This window comes from Pagrus pagrus (assembly GCF_965226575.1).
Source record: "Pagrus pagrus genome assembly, chromosome: 12".
Taxonomy (NCBI): domain Eukaryota; kingdom Metazoa; phylum Chordata; class Actinopteri; order Spariformes; family Sparidae; genus Pagrus; species Pagrus pagrus.
The window spans coordinates 25185363-25208183 of NC_140196.1; the positions used below are offsets into that span (position 1 = coordinate 25185363).

At 38.7% G+C, this 22821-nt stretch overlaps 1 protein-coding gene across 2 annotated transcripts in view; it reads left to right on the forward strand.

Moving 5' to 3' along the window:
• The window catches only part of pappa2 (pappalysin 2), a 76744-nt gene that overhangs the window by 33222 nt on the left and 20701 nt on the right, over nt 1–22821 (forward strand). For both annotated transcript variants that reach the window (XM_084369168.1, XM_084369167.1), the window contains exons 12-21: nt 3618–3746; nt 3851–3936; nt 8632–8828; nt 11501–11614; nt 14791–14926; nt 15060–15234; nt 16105–16170; nt 16259–16355; nt 17575–17752; nt 21099–21312. In XM_084369168.1, coding sequence (XP_084225294.1) covers nt 3618–3746; nt 3851–3936; nt 8632–8828; nt 11501–11614; nt 14791–14926; nt 15060–15234; nt 16105–16170; nt 16259–16355; nt 17575–17752; nt 21099–21312 — 1392 coding nt within the window. The remainder of the gene's footprint in view (nt 1–3617; nt 3747–3850; nt 3937–8631; nt 8829–11500; nt 11615–14790; nt 14927–15059; nt 15235–16104; nt 16171–16258; nt 16356–17574; nt 17753–21098; nt 21313–22821) is intronic.

Consider the following 22821-nt stretch of genomic DNA (forward strand, 5'->3'; position numbering starts at 1 on the left):
GATGTTAGGTGGACACAGCTTCAAAAACAGTTTATTTTTCAGGGAACACGTCTCCTATGTTACACAAGCTGTGTCTAAGTGCAAAAAGATGTAAGAACCAGTGGGGATTGAGTTATGTGGGACTGAGGAGGGCAGAGAGGGGTTGATGTGAGGAGAAGAGAGTGTTTGAGAGCAATGAGTTTGGAAAAAAGAGAGAGGGGTGCAAGGGAGGGCGGGAAAACAGAGAGAAGAATAGATGAGGATAGGAGGAGAGAGTGGGGAGACGAAGGGAATTGGAAAAGATATAGATAAGCATACAGAGAGACACAAAAGAGAGGTTTGGGAGGAATCGAAATGAAACTTAAAGTGGAAGATATTGTCGGAGGGGTAAGACGGGAGAGAGGGAGACAACAGTACAGCAGAGGTGAAGCAAAGTAAGCAGAGGCACATTTTTTTTTTCTTTTTTTGAATACGAACCAAATGTGAGCCGCAGAGGCCATAAACACCAGTGACTGCTTGGATCCCGTCCTCAACCGTTTCCTCCTGCTCAGCTTGCACCATAGTTAGCACAGGCTGACTGAGGAGAACACAGACAGGGAGAGATGAGTGAAGAGGACAAGTATGACTGCTCAATTAATCAAAACACATTCAGATGTTAGAGTCCAATGTGTTTCTTGGGATTACAGTTTGTAGAAAAAAGTGTCTTGCACATGTTTGTTTATTAGGTATTCTGTGATTGTATACTGAAGGAAATGGTTTATGTGGTATTTGTGTTGTTGTGATGTCATAGCTTTGCGACTCATGTCAGTTTATGTCCTGGAGCAACATTAATTATGAATTTGTAAGAACATCAGTGCAACTGATTAAAAAGTAACCAGGCCACAATGGGGGCCATTGTCATGGCTAGATTGGTGAAGCACAGGACTTTCACTTCGGAGACCCCAGTTCCTGAACCATGTCGTACGTATTGTATTGTATTGTACTGTTGACTTATTATTTTTAGACACAGTTGACTAATATTTTATTTCTTTTTAATTGTCAGGTTTTTTTAGGTTAAGGTAACACAAATACTTGGTTAGACTTAGGAAATACTAGGGTTTGGGTTTTACAACGTTAACCATTTTTTAGAAAGGCTAACTTCTCCCATGTGTATATGTTCTACAGTTTTTACCAAGTAAAAATGATAAGTCAGTTGTGCTGATGGTCCAACATTTGGAGCAACATTTATTATGATGTTGTAGGAACAATAATACCAACATGGCAATATAAGATTGTGCAAAGGAAATAAATCTAATTTTTGCTCCAGCAAAGATTTATACAGTTAGGATCGAGTTCTGCACCATCAGAACTACTTCTTAGAATGTGCTGTCTGACCATAATCAAAAGTCACGAGTATGAACCACATTCCTTAAACTGAACCTAATTATACAGCTACAGGAGACACTATTCTTGCAAAGAGAAAAACTGTCTTCAGAGGAACTTTGGCACCTGGCTAACCATCACAGAGAGGTGGGAATATGTCTAAATAAGGGGAGAACTGCACATTTTCAGACAGCCTCACCTGGAAGACATTCATAGTGTTGCTCACATGAAGGATGCCACAAATAGTTGTGTAACAAATGATAAAAAGAAAGAGAAGTTGCTGATTCTTTTTCTTCTCCTACAGCTGGCGTATCACAGCGTGAATTGAGAGTGATTGTCAGATTGTTAGTTTTGGATAGTTACAAAAAATAGTTCTGACATCTGAAAGATGTGGTGCTAGGGCCATTCCAAAGTTATTGATCATCAGATGGTACCAACCATGTGCTTGTCAAACGGGTAAACGACATCTGAAACCCCTTTGCCCACATCTGTCCGACACTGGAATGGGAGGGCTGCATCTGACATTTTTCGTCACTTTCTGAAACCAACAGTCACCCCCACTTCATGCAGTGTTACGCAGGTGTGTAGGGGAAAGAAGGGCTGCAGAATTTGGACTTCTCTTTCTCTTTTTTATGCCTCCACGCTAGCAATTGCTGTGGCCGGAGGGCATTATGTTTTTCATGTTGCCTGTCCGTAAGGCCTATTCTTGTGAACGCAATATCTCAAGAATGCCTTGAGGGAATTTCTTCAAATTTGGCACAAATGTCCACTTGAACACTTGAAAATTGATTAGATTTTGGTGGTCAAAGGTCAAAACACATTTTTGTCCATTTCTCATTCATATGATATGACAATAATGACATAATTTTACACAAAATGATGAAGTTATGACATTTTATATCTAAAAGGTCAAAGGTTAGCTTTATTGTGCATAGTGATATTCTGCAAAAAATCTTCTGTCCATCATTCAACGGACTATCTTAGGAACAGCAACTTGACTGGTGTGCAGAGGCATAGAAACACAAGGTGATAGTTCTAGTTCATTCTTTACACAACAATCTCAAATCAAATCATTCAAAATCACTTCCACTCGGCAGCTGTTTGGAACAAGTGAAAACACCTTTGCCTTCAGAAGTGATTGCACAAAACTTTGCTTGAACTAGCTTGTTCCAAGCACTCTCCGGCCATAAAACATTTGTTGTGTTGCATTGTTGCAAAAGCATTTTCGTTTCCTTGGATTACATCTGCATAGTGCTTTTTAACTTTTTTTAATGTTACATGATTGCCATTGAGCGATTAGTCTAATGAGTAAGTAAGTGAGTAAGTGTAAGTAAGTGTCAAATCACACAAACAAAATTGTTGTGTGATTTTTGTTAATTAAAGTTTGTAGTTTCAGAGGGAATTAGGGAGGTGTGGAGTGCAATAGGAAGGGAGAGAGCTGTGAGTTGGAGGATATATCCAAATATAGATACAGTACAGATAAATAGGGACGGTTTTTCAAATTCTTTATTTCCTCCTCTGATTCATAATTAATAAGGGAAATTTGTTGAGTCGAGAGAAATCTGACGACCCTCAGATAATGAGCAATTTGTGCTCTTCCTGGTTAACTTTTGTGCCAGAGGCAGTAGATCTGTGCTGGGAAAATAGGGAGGAGGCTCTTTTTATAGACACAGCCCACCAAAACAGATCAATAGTCCCGACACTGGAGTCGAGGTATCGTTACACACACTTCCTGCTCTGGGGCTTTAAGGTCATCGGATACTGCAAGGTTACAGATAGAAGCCACTGTGAGTGCAAGTTTCACTTTTATTGCTGCACTCCCATGAGCCATTGTATTCAGGATCCATCAGGATTCATGCGGAATTGATTTGTTGGGGAACACACCGCAAATGCAATGCTTCCTCCCTACATAGCAGAAAGTAAGCTGTGGTATTTGTAAGAGATTTCTGTCATCGTGCACTCCACTGGCAGCAGTAATCACCATAATTCTTTCTTATTTTGTCAAGTATTGAATGAGTCATTAGTATCGATCAACAAGCCTGTAAAGATTATATGATCAGTTTGTACCACACAGAGCAGTAAAACCTTGCTTACTGCTCCTCGGAAGAACATAACAAACTCCTGACTTCTATTCGATAATTTTATTATGCCAAAAAACGTTTACAATTTCAAGCAATCACGAAACCATTTCTCCTCTCCTCTCCTCTCCTCTCCTCTCCTCTCCTCTCCTCTCCTCTCCACTCCTCCCCTCCCCTCCCCTCCCCTCCCCTGCCCAGCTCTGTAAAGCAAGGACTCAACTACCAGTACGTGATACAGGTGGAAGCAGACGGTCTCCTTAGTGATCCCTCACCACCTCTCCTCTACACCCATGGGCAGCCTTACTGCGGAGATGGCCTCATACAGGGGTCGGTGTAATGTTGAGGATATATGAACATGACTGTTGAAGATGGGTACTAATTACACATAGATTGCATGGGAAATGAAGCTGATGATGGTTCTCTCCCTGTAGGACAGAAGAGTGTGACGATAGTAATCTGTTGGATGGGGATGGCTGCTCTAAGAAATGCCACAAGGAGATGGGCTTCAACTGTAATGGTGAGTGAGTCCCATTCAAAAACACGTCTCTGGTCCATCTTGAGTTCGCGCACGCACACACACACACACACACACACACACACACACACACACACACACACACACGGTTTAAAAATGAAGGCATGTTGAGCAGTGGGATTTCTCTCAAAACAATGGCAACACCATATAAACTTGTAGTGTAAAAGAGCAGTCACTAAATAGCCAGAAATCTCTCATTTGTGCATGCAGCAGTTTTAAGAAAAAAAACATTCAAACCAATCAAATTTAATTTACAAGACATAAAAGCTTCTGGCTTGAACTGATTCCACAAACCATTAATGTAGCATCACCACAACATAAGAGAAAACAGATGAGCTGAAGGGTGAAAAGTAAGATTTTGGTTTGCTAAGTCACAAGTCTTGTTTAGAAATCTGAAGCGTCTTGACATTAGGTTGGCAGAGAAACACCAGAAAAACACTTTTCAGCAGTTAAGAACAGTGTTCAGTCTCAAAACACATGTCAGGAGTGTTTCTTTTATTAAAAAAAGTTTTGGCCTTTAAAAGTGCATATTGATAAATGAAGTTCATTGATTTTAATCAAAGATCGTGTGGTTTTGGATTGCACAAACGAGCTCATAACAGCTATGTTTGATATTTTATTTGATATGCTTTATCTAAAGTAAGTAATACGTTTTTTTATTTTTTTATTATCAAATCACATCTGCAAGAGTCGGCCAGCGCTCCCCTCTGAGAGAGATCATAACCAGCTGTAAAAGCCTCTGATTCTAACCATTGTTGTACAATAACCCCACAGTTAATTGATTGGAGGCCACCTTGTAGTTCTGACCGCCAGAATCAAATCATGTGGGCCGAAAGAGGTTCATTATTTATCGTGTTTTCTGTTTTTTTTTTTACCCAACAAGAAGCTTAGAATCAGGAAAGAGCAACTGTGGTTAGGGTTTAGGCCAGGTTAAAGTTTGGTGAGGTTCAGTCAAGAATGCATGATTTGTTCTTCGAATCAACAACCAAAGATTTTTGGTAAGATGAGAAACATTAAGAAACAGTTCATTTGTGGCGTGAGTGAGTCATGTGGCTGCAAGAAAAACAACTTTGTGGGTGTTCAAGATTTAGTTACTGACAGAAGATTCACCTGTTAAGGCTTGTGTTCTGTTTCATGTTCTGCTTTTTGTTCTTGCTTATGTTTTTCATTCCAGTTAATTCTTCTAAGTTTGCAAGGACTGCCTACTTTCCAAAAATGTGTACAGAATAACAGGGAGTGATCTTCAGACCTTCTTTCTTATACAATATTAAAAAAACAAACACGAAACAATAGTCCTTTTGATATGAATCCCATATGCAAAGTTTTCAGCCATGAGACTTGGGTCAAATATTGCTCAGTTAATTCTGGGCCAGGTGGTTAAAAAAGCAGTAAAAAGTACCAAAAACATGCAGCATAACATGGCAAAAGACAAACAAGGAAGCCACAGAGAGTGCCCCCATCGTTTGTGATTCCACCACAGGACAACAATACTTTGTGTCTGCACCCTCGCCCAGTCTGAAGCATGCAGACAGGCCACAACAGAAGCCTCACAACACAACATCGAAGGGAATTCAGCAAAAACACTCCACTGAAGGCAGAAGGCCGAAGACAACATGTGTTTTCTGACCTTGATATTAGGTAAACACATTCAAAAAGTGCAATGTGGTTGCGCAAAGCCAGACAGACAGCAGTGAGAGCAGAATCCTCATGCAAGTTTTCATTATGTCACATAATCATAATTAGCTGTTTACCACCCACACATACTGTGTTATGTTGTAACACCTACCATAATAGCGTGCCTCCAAGTGTCTCTGTTTCTCATTGAAAGAGAGACTGGATGTGAGTAGGCATTAGCCACAATGACATGAGAAATCAGTGGTATGTGGTGCTCCTCCACAGCCTTCAAATTCACCCTCTGTGTAACAGAATGTTCGCCGGAGACTAAGTTTAATAAGTTTGGACTCAATAATACGTTTTTTGGTTGTTTCATAAATATCCCATAATATCGTTTAGAAGATGTGACAGGTCAGTTGAGAGGAGACAGTATGTTAGTTACTTCCTTTTTAGGCCATGTGTTGTTTTTCACTAGCAGCTGGATGGTACTAATTCATGTGTGGTGTAAGGTTTGTGTTACGAGAGCCTGTTACAGGGATAAAATTTCCATCATCCAGTCAATTTATTTGTCAAGGGGAAACAAGTGGAGACCAACCCCTCCTCCTCTACCAGCAGGGCTAGCCATGCCGTGACTGAAGCTATTACTTCTCTTGTTTTACAATAAAAGACATCATGACTAGGAAGGAAAACAATTTGGCAAAAACAGGTTTTCACAAATTGCAACACTTAAAACCAATTATTCAGTTGTACTTGTTAGTCATAGAAAGAATATTTGTTTGGGTTTCCTTGCCACATTTGCTTGACCCAGTTAACTCCAACTATGCCGAATCGTCTTACTCTTGCTCTGTCGTGTTAATACAATTTTACCACAGTTCTGCAGTAACCACACATTTATAGTCGTCTTGTCACAGACAAGCCATGGACAACTGGCATTTGTTCAAGAAGTGCTGCGTTAAAGCTGTTTTTTTATTGATTCCACTGATTTCTAATTTAATTTTTTAACTGCCTGATTAAATAAAGGTTAGATTGCACAATATGATTACAGCATGCAGACCGTAAATAGAGAACAGATGGTCCTAATATTTAAGTCAAAGATTGTCAAGTAGTCCTCTTCTGTGAGGCTTGATAAATACACAGACTTGGAATTGAACAGACTTAATCATTTTCACAGGTGTAGTCAGAGCAGGGGTGGAGTGTTTGGTGAGTTCACTCAGTGTAGTATTGCCAAATGAACTTGGACTGACAATATGCTGTTGAATTGTCTCTAGCCTAATTTGCCTTTTATCAGAAAAATGTTTCCGTCAACTAATTGAAGCCAATTGTGCAGCACTGACTCTCTGACACAGCTCTGTCTGTCTACCTTCTGCAGCTGTCCAGATGTTAATAAGGCCAAACTTCTGAAGCGTCTGATGTTTTCCACCCTTTTTATGAATAGCTGCTGCATTACAAGCTGTTGTTCTGCTTATGGTTCCCACTCTTTATGTGATACACTGCTGTAGCACATTATGTCAGGGCCATTACTCTATTGCATGTATATTTATTGCTCATCGCTCAGGGGCAGCTTGTTACGGGAAGTATGATAGCCTATTTTTTTTTTCTGCCGCTAAAATTCTAATAGCATGAATTGCATCCTTAGTTAAGTCTAAAATCCTTTACACTGTGGCTGAAAAATACTGCATGAACTGCTGGTCCCAGAGTACTTGACATTAATCTTATCAGAATCAGATTATCAGAATCATCAGTTTGTTTTAGTACATAGTTTTTCCCCCTTAACCTAGAATCTTAAAGCAGTTTTTTACATGGCACATCTAGAGTCAGACTGAGCTGAACCTTGTAGCTTGATAACTTGCACTTAAGAAACAACATTTTGCTGAATATGAAATGAAAGCTTAGTTGTGAAAGTTAGTCATTGACCTTAAAAGCACTAGTCTAACAAGATCAAACCAATTTAAAAACTTGCTGTCCACTGACTCGTTTTGGGAACTTTCAACTGCACCTCTGTATCTTGCCGAGCTGCCTCCATGACAAATGTGCAAACTTCACTGAATATCATGAGATGTGTTTGAAATCTCTTTTTGTTGTTGTTACAGGCTACATAATATTGATTCAAATAACGCAAGGTGTGCTTTACATAACTTCATGTATCAGGAACAGCCTTAACAGTCAGTTAATAGTCTTTGTTGGCATGGCATTAAAAAGAATGATGTAATTCAGTGGAAACAATCAAAAATGTATCACCCTGATATTCTCCCTGCAGATGAATTGAGTCATGCAGATACATCTTTGACGAAGCATGTGCCACCATCAAGACCCTAATAAACTGGAGTGATTACTGAGAAGAGATGGCCCTAGTTTCCTGTCACTGTCTACCATCAGCTGTCTAGTAATGCCAGAACGCTATTGAAATGTACATAATGTTGTAATAGATTAAGTGTTATTCCTCTGGTGCTATTTTCAGTCCACATGGATAAGTAGTATATTCTTTCTAATATGTTCCTCTGGTTTAATGTGATTGACTTTGAGAACAGATAACAGTTGATTTTATCAAAAACAAAATGCATTAGTGGACACTCTAATAGGCAAAAGCAATATCTTCCTGTCTGTATTTTTGTTTTGTGTGAGACTTGGAACAACTTTTGACAGTTCTTTGTAACACACAATGCTGCTGTTGTGACTTGGTGACTTATAGATAGCCATAGCCTATTAAGGTGCCTTTGGGATCAAACTAACTGGCCAAGTCACATATTGGGTTCTCTCTCTGCCTATTAGCATTATGAAATTATTGTGATCTTCGGTAATTAATTGAAGCCAAAGTTCATTTCTTACCATAATTTACAGCCTGTTGACAGCGCAGAGAGTCAGATATGGTTGAGTTGACGTGGCTAACATTAAAAGTGGCCAACGAAAATACAAAATAGATTTGCTCAGATTTGGTTCACTGACAAATAGATTTGGATGGGAGTCTAACAGTGGGGGATGAGTGTTCACTCTGCCAGATTCAGAAACCAGGCTTTATACTCTTTCATAAATCCTCCTGTCTCGTTTTTCTCTCCATCTCCCAAGGTGAACCTAGTCAGTGTTATGTTTTTGATGGTGACGGTGTGTGTGAGGACTTTGAGCGGGGCTCCAGTGTTCGGGACTGTGGTTACTTCACACCTTTGGGCTACACGGACCAGTGGGCATCCACTGCCACTGCTTCTCACCAGGACCCCAACCACTGTCCCGCCCACGCTGCCACTGGAGAGCCATCACTTACAAAGGTATGAAGTATAAACCACAGGGCACATAAAAGACTTCCAGATGACAATAAACTCCCTGTGGAGGGGGCAACAATGTTAACAGCTGGCTACTTGAAAGCTGAATTCATCTTTTTACTGTTTTTGTCTGGACAGAAAGAAATTTTGGACATATTCCGATCCAATTTATTTAGAGTCCCGTCTGTGCCTGACATCAAATCTTGACCAACCGGCTAAATCCATACAGAAGGGAATATCCAAAAACTGAAGGAGATGGACCATTTAAACATTACAGGACTGCACTTCACTTTCTACCAACACTGCACGCTACTTCACATCATTGCTGGTGCACATGTACGCCATTTTATCACTGTAAATTTCATGGTCCAGGCTGACTGTTTTTCAGCATTTCAGGCAGTTGGTGCTGATAAAACTGCTCAGTTGAGAAAATGTTGAAAACCAAACATACCAGACATCAGGTGAACTTCTCAACTGAACTGCATCAGTTCAGGAGAATTCACCTTCTCAAAAACACAGCTACTAATTGAATACAGGTACATTACATTGCTATTGAAGCTCATTTCCACCAATGTGATGAAAAGAAAAAAGATCCTGTAAGTCATTCTTGTAGCGAGAATCTCAAAATAATGACTTAGAATCTTATTATAATGCGTTACTATTCCAAAATAATGAATTAGTATTTTGAAAATGAGTTAGTATCACAAAATAATGACATAAGTCCCTTTCAGTGGGCGTGTCGACGGCGTGTAATCTTCGGTGTTAGTGCTATTTTAATCAGCTGTAACATATTCTCAAAGGTATATGAGAACTTGCAAACATGTTGTTAAGCTGCTCAGTGTTAAAGTTCTGCAAAACATCTGCCCAGAATATTTCCCTGCTCAGTCTCTCGTGCATCCATATGGCCTGTTCACGCCTTTTTACGGTGGGATCTTCGTGCACAGAGTGCAGCTGCTTCGTATTTTTTTCTGTCTGCCTGTATATTATTTTTCACTCTTTCATTGATATTGCAGATACGTCCAAATACATGTAGTATTGATATCAACGCAAAGATAATCATTACGGAGTAGTCTGTAGCCTCCTACAGAGTATTTCCAACATGTGTGAACACATCTGACATGGACAATTTCATGCTGTGTGCTGCATGTGTGAACAAGCAAATGTAGATAATATCTTGATATGATTCTCTGGATATTGTCTGGAATTCATTTGTGAAAGGGGCTTAAGTATCTCAAAATAGTAAGAGACCTCAAAATAATACAAAATAATTGACATCGCCGTATGTGTTGTCCTCATATGTGCCAAATCCACAGAAGCAGGTGGATGAGACAAAGCTTAGCAGACCCAAAGGGATACCATGATTGAAGACTTACTTTAGACAACGATTTACAAATCATGAAAGTGGTTTTGGAGGAATCACATAATATCAGACTTGGCCTCCGGTCCGTATGATGGTTTTCATTTGGGCCTGCTGTGTTTTCATTGCAGTCACTGGGGGCTGGAAACTATATTACAACAGTCTATGTTTTCAAATCAATACTCCTTCTAGCCTGGGGTTAGACAAACAGCAATTTTACATGAGCTCTCAGTAGTTCCACCTAAGCAGATATTTCCTAAAGAATTAGTAGCCATATTCCTGGCTAGCTTTCAGTTTTCTGTTTCTGTCTCTCTCTCTCTCTCTCTTCCCTTTGCTCTCTTTTGCTACCTCAGATTATCTCTGTCTTTATCTCTCTCAGTTGCTTTCTGCCTTTCTAATAGAGCCTTGTTGTTACACGCTCAAGAAAGAAAAGTGATTCAGTGGGTCACAAAATTCCTCAGGTCACAGTGACACAGCTGAGCAGTGATGGGTGAGGACAAGCCTGAAGAGAAAGGGCTTCGCACGTAACTTTGGAGGACATACTGGCAGAACTTTGCACAGTAACTTTGAGAACGTCATGGCCCCCTTCTTTCTTTTTACAACTTCAGTACAAATACATCGATCATTTTCCAGCTCTGACATCTCCCATAAAATTTCTGCAATCACATGAGGCCTCTCAGGCCCATCATGATGAAATGATGTCACAGTTTTAGAAATGTGCTTACATCAGCCTTGCCCATCTAAACAGTAAGCCACATACAAATGAAGAATAAGCAAAAAAGATGTAGAGTGAAGGAAGTTTAGCTCGCTGGGCAAAGAACATGATTTAAGCCACTTTTATCATGGGAGGATAGTTGGTGTCAGACACACTGGATCCAGCATCCTAGAACTGGCAAACCTCCTGGGATTTTTCACGCTACATGAGGAAAGGTGCAATAAACAAAACAAATCAAAATGTCATGAATAGAGTCTGCATGGCCTGTCGACCGCTTCACTGTCGGAGAATTTGTGCTTGTCTCAACACACAGAATAGTCTAGTAGAATGTATGAAATTAACACAAATCTGTAGCTCAGATGATATGAACCTTCCATTGTTCCAACATAGAGTGGAATATGTGGTAATGCCACAAATTCGATCATGTTCCAATATAACCAACAGCGTTTAATTTAAAAGGTCAGCTAAGGTCTGGTTACCTTTTGGACAGATCAGATTAGATTACGGTTGATACGATGCATTAAAAGCAAAATAACTGTATAGCAATAACTGTACATTTTTTATTTGTATAATTAGCATTGTATATTTCCCTTGTTTCATGCGAAGCTCTGCAGGCACCAGCACCTGGAGCTGAGTGAGAAACTGTCCACTGACACCTGGTTCCCTTGCACCGCCCAGTCTGATACAAATAATGACCTAGAACATTCATTCTGGCTGAAGGTACGTATGTGTGTGCGCGTGGTGTGTTTGTGTGTTTGCACATATTGTATCTGTTTTCCCCACTGCTGAATGGCTGTGGGTGGCTACTCTGTCTTCAACGGCTTCCAGCACTTTCCAATACTCTTAAAATGGGGTTGAAGGGCCTCTCACACAGACAGCTGGCTCAAACCTCCACACACGCACACATTCTTAACTTTCTAACAATTGCATGATTCACAATGCATTTGTTACTATAAATACTCATTTTCCAGGTCAACTGTGAATTATGTACTAAATGATCTGCAGATGATTACCAAATCATGACTAACGCTGCACTTATTCTTTATTTACATTTTGTCTTATTTTATACTCAGTGCATACTTATCATCTCAATCGTCCAGTAATGTTACAAGTTTACTATTAGTAGAAGACCGAGTGTTATATAATTAACTCATCATTCATTATTAAATACTTAAAAAGTTCATGAGTTATTCAAATACTGGCATCTGGAGGAATAATAATCATTTTGTAATCATAAATATGTCTCTTAGTCATCATAGATACATAATTTATAATTAGAGTTTATTATGGCTCCAGAAAACACAGGGTAACAAAAAAGTGAATTACCTATTATTATAGATAATATGTTCTTAATCATTTAAAAATGATTATTGTTTATTTGTGATTAGCAATGATGAATGTTAGAAATTAATGACATCTGTATTTGTTGTCAAACCTAGCGTTAATAGAGAATTACAATAGTTGCTGCTACAGTTTGAATTATTCACATGGCTAATTAGCCTGCTTGTCTTCGCAGCTAGCCAACAGTGCTTCACACAGATGTCCTGGTTTGTGTACTGCACTGTATTTGGACCTGGCTTTCCATTTCAGACCTGTGTCTGTTTCTTATATTTAGTAGTTTTGTATTATTGAATCTTTCCACAGCCACAGTTCCCACAATAAACTCCACAGGACCAGACTAAGCGTAGGTTAGCTGTTGATTTGACTGATCGTTTCACAGCCTTGTCCGTCATGCTTTTGATTATAGGGTCCTTTATAGTCATGAGGCGGCCTCTTTCCTTACTTGCACATACTCATTCATTCTCTCTCTCTCTCTCTCTCTCTCTCTCTCTCTCTCTCTCCCTCTCTCTCATCATTTCCACTTCATTGTTGAATGAGTCATCTCTCCATCCCCTGCTTCTTTTATGGATGCCCTCTTTATCATGCACATCTCTGCAACCTCTCTTGAAGGCCGCGCTCTATCCTTAAAGACACTTTCACCGTCTGAAAAGCCTTCATGATAACACCCATATGTGCCAGCTCCCCCTGAAACACCTCCTTTTCCTTCAAGTGTTCTTTCTGTCTCTGAAAAGCCTTGCTCACCTTAAATATGTAGTCTCACTCTGTCTGAAAAGCCATCCTATCATATCCATCTCTGCCAGCTCTTTTCAAAGGCGTCGTTCTCATTTAAAAGTTTTGCTTCTTCTTCCTACGGAAGCCCTTTCTCATTTTCTAAAAGCCTTCAACATTTCTTTAAAGTGATACTCCATCCAAAATCTATCTTTTGAAACACTTACAGTCTAAAGGCTTGACAGGTGGCTGTGAAAAGCTACATTTCTGTCACGGGGAACAGAGACCAGGGTCAACCTGGAATTGCAGTGGTTACAATGGAGGCCAGTCGTGACGCAATCACCACAAAGCACAACCAAGCTGTGCCAGGAATCTAACATATCTTGTTCTGAATATAGACATTTTAATTGTCTTTGTTCTTCTTTCCTTCATTATTCCGATTCTTTTTCTTCTTCTGTACTCATAGGCTTCAGTTTTTTTAACCATCATTTTTTCGACTTTATTGCTGAAACACTTACTGCCTATGGCAGAGATACTGCCATCATTCAAACAAATGTCAAGCTTTGAATATGAATATGCAGACCACATTATCATCGCCGTCTTGTTGCTACTGTTTACAAACACTCTGACTCAGATTCAAAAGATGTACTGCATGTGTATGTATTTTTTTATATTAATAACTGTATATATATTCTGTCATTTGTGTAGCATGAAGGAGTTCCCGTACTTTAATTTTGTTACGCAACCCAAAAGTTGCATAAAGTAACTACCTGTATACCAAGTAATCATACTTGGTATACAGGTGCCCTATGGAGAGATGCTGAACATATTAAAACATATGCTCAATAGTGCCACCAGGTGTTCTGTTGTTAAACATTTTAACAATTGGCTGATAACCGTTTGGAGTTTTTTGTACAGTGCGATCCATTTCAACTGCAATTTTGGACTTTTTGGTAAACACCTTTTTTGCCTTTTTTTTTTGGCACATATTTCATCCAATCTTCACCAAATTTGGCACATACCATATTTAGATGACCCCAAACAAAGCTAACTTTTTTTTTGGGATATCATTTTGGCATCTTTTGACATATTTTTGGCTTTCCGTTTGTCTGTTATGGGTTATCAAACATTTGTGGCTTTATGCACTTGACATGTGATAACTCTTCAGTCCTTAATTAATTAGAACCAAATTTGGGAATGTTGTACATAAAGCTCCACAGCATGTCTGTAAAAATTCATACAATTCTACTCCCAGGGGGCAGCACAGTCAAATTTTTACATGGTATTCCTACAATTTTGTTGTCTTTAAGAAAAGGAAATTTGGTACACGAGTTCTCCATGAGCATGTATACGACATATTAACCCAAGGCACCAACTCTGTGGCCATAAATAAAATACCGTCATATCGTTTTCACATATGATTCAATTGGTGGCAATTTTGGGTGACATCATTAGACATAAATCATCAACATTGCTGTGAAATGTGATGTCATTCACCCCTAGGTGGTGCTGTACAAATCTGGTCTGACTGACTATACTAGCAAAGCTCTGTCAATGCAGAATTTTGTAACAAATTGACCACTTACAGAATAATGAATATTCTACACATTGCCCACTGCAGACATCAGCAGAGGATGCAGTAATCATATGCATTTTCTTCAGGGAATGCAAATATTATAGTTCATAGTGTAAATAAACTATGGCCAACATACTGTTCTCAAAAGAAGCACTTTTTCAATGCTTTTCTTGCTATGACAGGTCAAAAGGTCTTTACATAGCATCTGCTATCTTCTTTTTCTTAGTTTCTTTTCTTCTTTGAAATAATTGCTGCTTTTTTATTGATCCAGCTGGGATTTGCTCACCCTGGAGTGGCAGCCTCTGTGATCGTGTACCTAGCTTCAGATGGGTCGTCGTCTGGGGAGCAGTGTCGGAGGACAGCCACCATCCTCCTGTCTGATATTACTGGCAAGAACCACTCACTAGGTACTTTTAACTTATTTTTATTTGTATGTATTTTATTGTATCTTGTATTTAAAAGCAAGATAAGATATTTCTATATGATAAAGTCAAACCAGTTAGAAGCTAAAGGACTACTTGAAACCCTTGCACTGCCTAGGAACACATGACCTCTCATGCCATCGGAACCCGTTGGTGGTGAATGTGACCCATGACCTCTCTCAGCCCTTCTTCATCACGGCCTCGGTTATTCTCCTCTTCTCCTTCCCCTCTGTGGCAGTGGGAGGCGTGGCCCTGAGGACCTCCTGCCACTTCAGCACCTTCGCCCTGACCGGGTGCGCATCAGAGGGTGGGCTCTCCCACAACTACCTACTTACAGACACACACACACGCACACACACACACGCACACGCACACGCACACACACACACACACACACACACACACACACACACACACACACACACACACACACACAGACACAGACACACAGACACACACACACACACACACACACACACACACACAGACAGACAGACAGACAGACTTTGATGTAGCGGAACCAGAGATATTGTGTTTTTGATTCCATGCATTCTTCTTCCTTGTCTTCCTGGTAATTATATTACCCACATGCAACTCAAACATTCAAAGATCTAGACATGTTATGCTAGTAGCAAATAATGTAGCCTCAAGCCACTAGTTTCAAGCAAAGAATATTAGACAGCTATAAACTCACTTCTTTCTGACTGCACACCTCCAGATTTGTTTTCAATTTCAAACTCGCCTCTAAAGTGACATCCCTTGAGTTAATTTATCAGCGGTCACAGATCCCTCTGGAGGCACAAAAGTCTCAATTTTTTTCATAGATGCAGTAGTTCTTAACTTGTGCAAACAGACTTTGATGTGTGAAATTGGCAGCCTGTCCCTTTAATATAGCATACACTTTAGTTGGAAAAAGTATAATTTAATCAGCAATTTCAACAAAACAATTTGCAGTTTCTTTAAACATAAGCATGTATAAAGGATAAAGGTTCAGTCTTGCTTATTTTTGTGGAAGGCATTTTATATTTAAGAGTATTCCTTTAGTCTGATTAAATTTGCTTATTCAGAGAAAGTGATCAGTAAAGGCCTCCTAGCTGCTTGCTGTGTCTCTCCCTGCCTCTCATCCCTCTCCCTCTTCTTTCCTCCCTCCATCCATGCAATAGCTGTTTGCGGCAGCCGTGTCAGATGGACAGCTGCAGTCCTCCCAAGTTAGAGCACGCCTCTGTCAGGTAGGCCTTTTTGGAATGAAACACTGACCAATCAGAGAGCTGAAACCACAAACAAAAGAACTATCTATATATCAGTTTGTCTCTGTAGGTGTACAGGAGGAGGGGAGGCCTCTCACTGCTCTGTTCAGTGTCACCGTGGTTTCAGTATCACTGTCATTAATGGCAAGGGAACCCCACCTCACCAGGTACACTGACTACTGTATTATGTGTTGCACTGTTTAAATAACATTATACAATGTCTTTCTTAATGTTAAGTTAACCTCCAGTTAGATACAAAAATGTATTGTAGTGTATAATCTATATTATAGCTTTATTGATCACAGGTTATATTATATAACATGCATATTCCTATTATTTTTGTTATGTTCATCACTGATAAAACCACATATTGAATTGCATGCACACAACACTCTTATTAAATGTCCTCACACGGCCTCAGATATTGAGCAAGACCTGGCCACAGTCAAACTGTCCTGACCTGGCAGATGTTTTGTGTGTCCACTTCTAGTTAAGCACATACACAGTCATTGAACTTCTAAAGTATTGATAAATTGCCTTGTTTGTATGCAGAAGAGGGACATTTTCATTAATTAGGTGCGTGTAGAGTTTGAACAGAGATGTAAAAGGGGCAGCAACAAGGTCTCACAAGAAAGACAGACATACAGTTCACAGTATTTTTCCTCTTACAGATTCTAGAATAGTAATGTAATCATTTGTTCCACTATTTGTAACATTTTGTTTTCTTTGACTCACTCAACATTTGTGGTTGCATTCTCCTTTGCCACCAAAAACTAGGATAACTCAATTACGGTACATCTACATGAACGATGAGGGAAACCAAGCAGATTTTATGTCTAATGTGATCATTTTGACAGATGGCGCTGCATGTTAAGGCAGTCTGAGAAACTGTCTACATACATTAAATCAGACAGAATTTTAGTAATCATATAGGTATGGTATAATAGGTATAATCTTAGGTGTATAAAGCAACAAAATCAAAAGGTTGACACAAAGGCTTAAATGTAGGTATTGGAATCAGTTGGGACCTCCCGGTAATTTATTAGACTGATTCTAAATATCTTTGCACAATATCATATGCATTTTTTTGTGGTCACAATAGTTAACTACAAAGAAGTATGAAGTACTATCCTCAGTGATATTCTGTATAATTAGTAAGATTCGTGTTGTCCTATCATCAGACCTTAAGACATGTTTACAGATTGTATTATGTGATGCTTTTGTAGATTCTTGACTAAAAGAAGTCAGTCCTTTCAGAATTTAAGAAGTTTCAGATCTTTATATGCATATCATACATTTAAGACTTTATGTTTTCCTCTTAATACACCAAAATTTCCACCTTTCTGTCTTTTGTCTTTGTTACTCCTATTTTCGCTCTTCTTCCAGAGAGAAACACATCTGGAGTGCTTCCATGGTTCATGGGATCGTGTAGTCAGCTGTCAGCCTGTAGACTGCGGCCTGCCTGATCAGTCTTATGTCTACCACGCCATATTCAGTTGCCCCTGGGGAACCACTTTTGGCAAACAATGCTCCTTCACCTGTGGCTCACCAGCTATACTACAAGGTAAGTTATGGATTCTTCTGTTTTGGTCCAGGTCTAATCTAGTCTTGTCTATTGCATATTCCTTTTCAATCATCAGTGGAGCAACGAGAAACAACAAAGTAAAGTATATGGTCACACTTCATAGCACCAGTATCAGGCTAACAATGCAAAGACATATCTATTTTTCTACCTCATGACCTCAAGAGTGTGATACTTTGGTCACTTATCAGCTGCTTTTCCCAATGAGATGAACCAAAATTCACTGAGTTTCATTCAAACTGACAAACAAGCCCTTTTGGAATCAAACGGCCTCATTTAATGAACATTCTTTTTAGTTTCTGACGAGTATTAATATCACTGAAATATAGAGGTTGACAAGTGGCCCAAACCTCTCAATCAAATATACCTTTCAATCACTAACTAAAGCTCTCTGCAGCTACCATTAGACCCACCTTCTGACAGTTGCAGCTCAGTCTGGTGAACAGACAAACCACAGTAAGATGATGTAAGCTACAGTCCATAAAATGAAATGGACATTAAACCTTGATTTTACGCTTACAATTTACACTTTAAAATTGGAGGCCTGTTTTTTTACAGGGTGCATCCTGTTGTTGTTACAGTCAGTGTTTGTGTAAAACTAATTAGTTTGAAAAACAGCTCAGACAAGGGGAACTAATCTACAGTGTTGCAATAAAATGCCATTTACAAAATCACAGCCATGTCCTCTCTCAGTGAGGCTTGCTCCTTATAGTGCTTCTCTTTGCAGCTTTGTGGCCATTAAAATGTTACTGGAATTCAGGATGAACACTGATAGAAACATTTACATGGCATATTCCTGTTCCCTTTACAGAGACACACACAGTTTCCCTCTACTCAGATGTCCACAATGTTTTTGAAAACACCACTTGCACCATAACAAGTCAGAACCAATATTGCCCGTGGCAGCCATAATTAGGAGAACCACCAAACACGCAAATTCATAGTTACACACAAAAGTTTAAAACATTACCCCACTTTAGCAATGCAAGTTACGCAATGTAGTAGATGCTTCTTGAAGTGATTAGATGGAACGAGCGTGATGTCCACACACTTGTGTTTGTGGTCAGAAGCCACAGCGAACGCTCAAATGTCAAAGTAGAGTCAGCAGTTAGACCCATGTATTCATGATCTAAATACAGATTGTGCAGAAGTAATTCTATTTGTGGCTTTTGGTTTGGTGAAATATGTTTGGAGGCCATCATGCATTACTCAGCAGTAAAAGCAAACTTTGTAGTTCACAAGAATGTGTGCAGTACACACCAGTACAGCTGTAATGGATTTTGATAATCACAACACCAGCCCAATGTTTAAATAGCTTATAAAACATGTGATGCCATGTTAAAGATTCATTACATTTTACAGACCTAATAAAAATTGTGAAAGGTTTGGGGTGTTATGATTCTCCACACATACCAACGCTCATGCTTCATATGGGGCCATACAGGCATAGAAAATATTAGCTTTGGGCTACGCTGAAGCCATAGTCTCTTTCTCCTCATAACTGTACAAGACAGAGCCATGAAACAAAACCAGAATGTTTCTTGGGACAGAAATGAATCCATTATGTTGACCTACTTGTGCTTGCCATGTCTATTTCTTTAAGTTGTAGCTGTTAAATGCAGAACATATAACTCTTATAAATGTATATTTTAAAGCAAGGCTATGTAACTTTTGAAATAAGCAACAAAACAAACTTGAATTTATAAACAATTAAATAAACTGTTGCTCAGTTCAATACATTCAGGGGTTTTGCTACTACTGCGACATTTGGTCCAAATACAATTAAAAAAGATTATTATTTTTGCTACACAACTAGAAATAATCAGATCATAAATAAACTTAAAACAAAAAATGTAATTTATTAAAATGTAGGCTAAAGTGAAAAAAAAGAAAGTAAATTTAAAATGCAAATGTTGAAATGGAAGCGCTCAAACTGAAAGCATTTGAAAAGAGGAAATTGTAGGGGGAAAGGGAAACATGAAACGTGAAACTCAAAATTAAATAAGGAGAAATAATCAGTAGATTTCAGCAAAACATATTTTTTAAGCTACAGCTGTCATGATGTGTAAAATCAATTAAAAAATAATTGAAAAAAATAAATAATGAATGTAACTTGTGAGTGTAATAACAAATCAATTCATTACTGTCCAGTTAAATCAAATCGGTTAATTGACATTTCGATTACATGCTTTTTAATGATTTGACAAAATAATAACAATATATGTAATAAGAGTACAAATAAACTAATACATTAAATAATATAATAATACAACATTTAGTATGATAAATTATATAAATAATAGCAAGAGGAATAATAATAATAATAATAATAATAATAACATTCATGATATTAATATTTTATTTGATAGAGGGCAGTAAGGGACCTGGATAATGCATATGGGGGTGCGGGCCCAAAAAAGGTTGTGACCCACTGCTCTAATGTTAGCTAATGTTTGCTAGCTTCAGATAGATAACACTTTGTGGCCACTGTTCAGCAAATGTTATAAAGTCTCAAGAAAGTTATTGGCATATAAAATCTGCAGTTTTATTCAAGTAAGTTCAAGTTAGTCAAATTCACACAAAATAACTCATACCTGCCTGAAGTTGTGTTCAAGCCTGAAGACTTGTTGTCCAATGTATTCCGTAATGAAAACTTTTTAAAAATTGTTTATGTATTTATTTTTAAGCAATGTAATGCAGAAAAAGGATGCTTGGGGTGAATTATTAAATTTCCAGTGACGCTTATTGTTTCAGTGAACTCATCTCAATTTGGACAATACATTTTTTATGTTAAACTGTAAAATATCCTGCCTCTATTACATACGTATTGTACAAATGTTTATTAACTGCATATGACACGTGTTGATAACCTTATTTGAGGGATCATTGCAAAAAAAATTGCATCGCGCGCGTGTGTGTGTGTGTGTGTGTGTGTATGTGTGTGTAAGAATATCAGCGGATAAATCAATATTGGAATTTTTCTTATTCACTAATATCAGTATAGGCATCAGCCACAAACATTCTGTATCAGTCGGGCTGTACATTTCATCACAGGTCAGAAGTAGATTGTATAGTTGTACAACCATACCAGTCGAATGAGCCTTTCAAACATGATAACCTTTCTAGCTCCAAGTTCAGTATGATACAACACAAAACAAATTCAGTACATCAATACCAGCAATGCAAGTTTACAATAATACAGGCAGAAATAGAAAAACAGAAAGTTGTTTAGTGAGTATAGTTTTCTGCATTGCACAGTTGTGTTAGGTACACTTCTGCCCAACTATATTCCAAAACTCTCCCCTCCCTGACCCTTCCCTCTCCTCAGGTGACAGTGACAGGTTGGTGTGTTTGGAGGACGGTCTGTGGTCTTTCCCAGAGGCCTACTGCAAGATCGAGTGTCCAGAGGTTCCAAACATACCTGATGCCAAGCTGCTCACAGCAGACTGTCTGGCCTCAGGGCACGACGTTGGCTCTGTCTGCCGCTACAAATGCAGCACAGGCTTTTATGTAACAGGGGGCCTTAAAAAGAAGACACCAAGGTCAGTGTTTGGAACTGTTAGCAGCTTTGTGGACAGAGAGTGCAGCTGCCAGGGTTTTGGGCGGCATTTCTACTAGCATCACTTACATCTAAAATGTGTATTAAAAGCAGTATATGGCATCTTCAATTATCCATAATGGGGCAAATACTGTATAATGTTCTCTTTAATTTCTTTCCACTGACACCTTTTATTCCTTTTGACGTACATGGACAAAACAAACAAAAACTGTAAGAACTATTTCTTTAATCACATATTGTAGGTTGTGGAGTGGCTTTAAGTGCCTTTAAATACTAGTAAGTCTGCGTAGACAGCAAACCAAAGTAAATGCCGTGTTTTATCACACATGCCTCCCTGCGTAATGGAGGAAATTCCTTCTTTTCCTTTATTTTACAAGATTCCCATTACGCATTGCTTAATAAAATTAGGATCTTTGATTTAGGTATTTTGTGCAACAGTTTGCCAATGAATCACATCACAACACCCAAACCCCAGGGGCATGGCTTTAAATATCAATGGGTACAGTTTAAAGAGGCATTTTTGGGTCCATCATCTGTAAAAGGAGATTCTGTTTCGAAACAAGCTCACAGTAGGGTCCAATAAAATATGTACCGCTGCTAACTGGGCCTCGTCATTACATTGCCAATTGTATTCATTAGGTAACTCCTCATTACTGAACACAGTTCACATGCTGTTAATGAGATGAAGGGAGACACAGCCTCCGGGGTAAGTGTATGCCCTGCTTTACACAGGGTGAGCTATCTCTCTTCACATAGTTTAATCTGTATGTTAGCAGTTGTTAAGTTTGTGTACAATTTACTCTACATATTAATGCTATATTTTCCTTGTTGTATAGTCTTGAATTGTAATTCAAGTCCAAATATCTAACAAGCTGACTTTTACCATCATATAAGGGTAGTAAAAATATACATATTATCGTTTTGTATTACATTTAATTTCCGTCAAACATAGCAAAACACTATTTCATGTAAAGATCTATTTGCAGCTGGGTATCTTTATGAGTTACGCTTTCTTAAACGTATGCGTAAACATTTTAATAACCCCTGATGCTTTATTAGTCCAACATGTGAAAGTGAACAGCAGCAGCTATTAAAGAGCTTTAAACAGGCTTTTTACGCTTACCTTCGACACATGTACCCACATAAACTTGTATTGTAACACATACTGTTGCATTTACACACTACATGCACCACGCCGGAGATCTGTTTTACGGTAGAATGGTCAGTATGTTTTTTGTTATTGGAACAGTAAAAGTAAAGTGAGACAGTAGAGAAGGTGAGCAGGGGTATAGAGTGCATGTGGTTCAACAGGGAGTTTGTTACACTAAACCTGAATATACGCAATGTTTCTGAATAAACAACTTTTTTCTCAATTATACAACACAGTAGTACTTCAGCCACCATGAAATGTTACATTTTTGTTCTGAACTCATCTTTCAGGTGGATCATACCTGTGAAACATCATCTAGTATAAATGTACAGCAGTATGGTT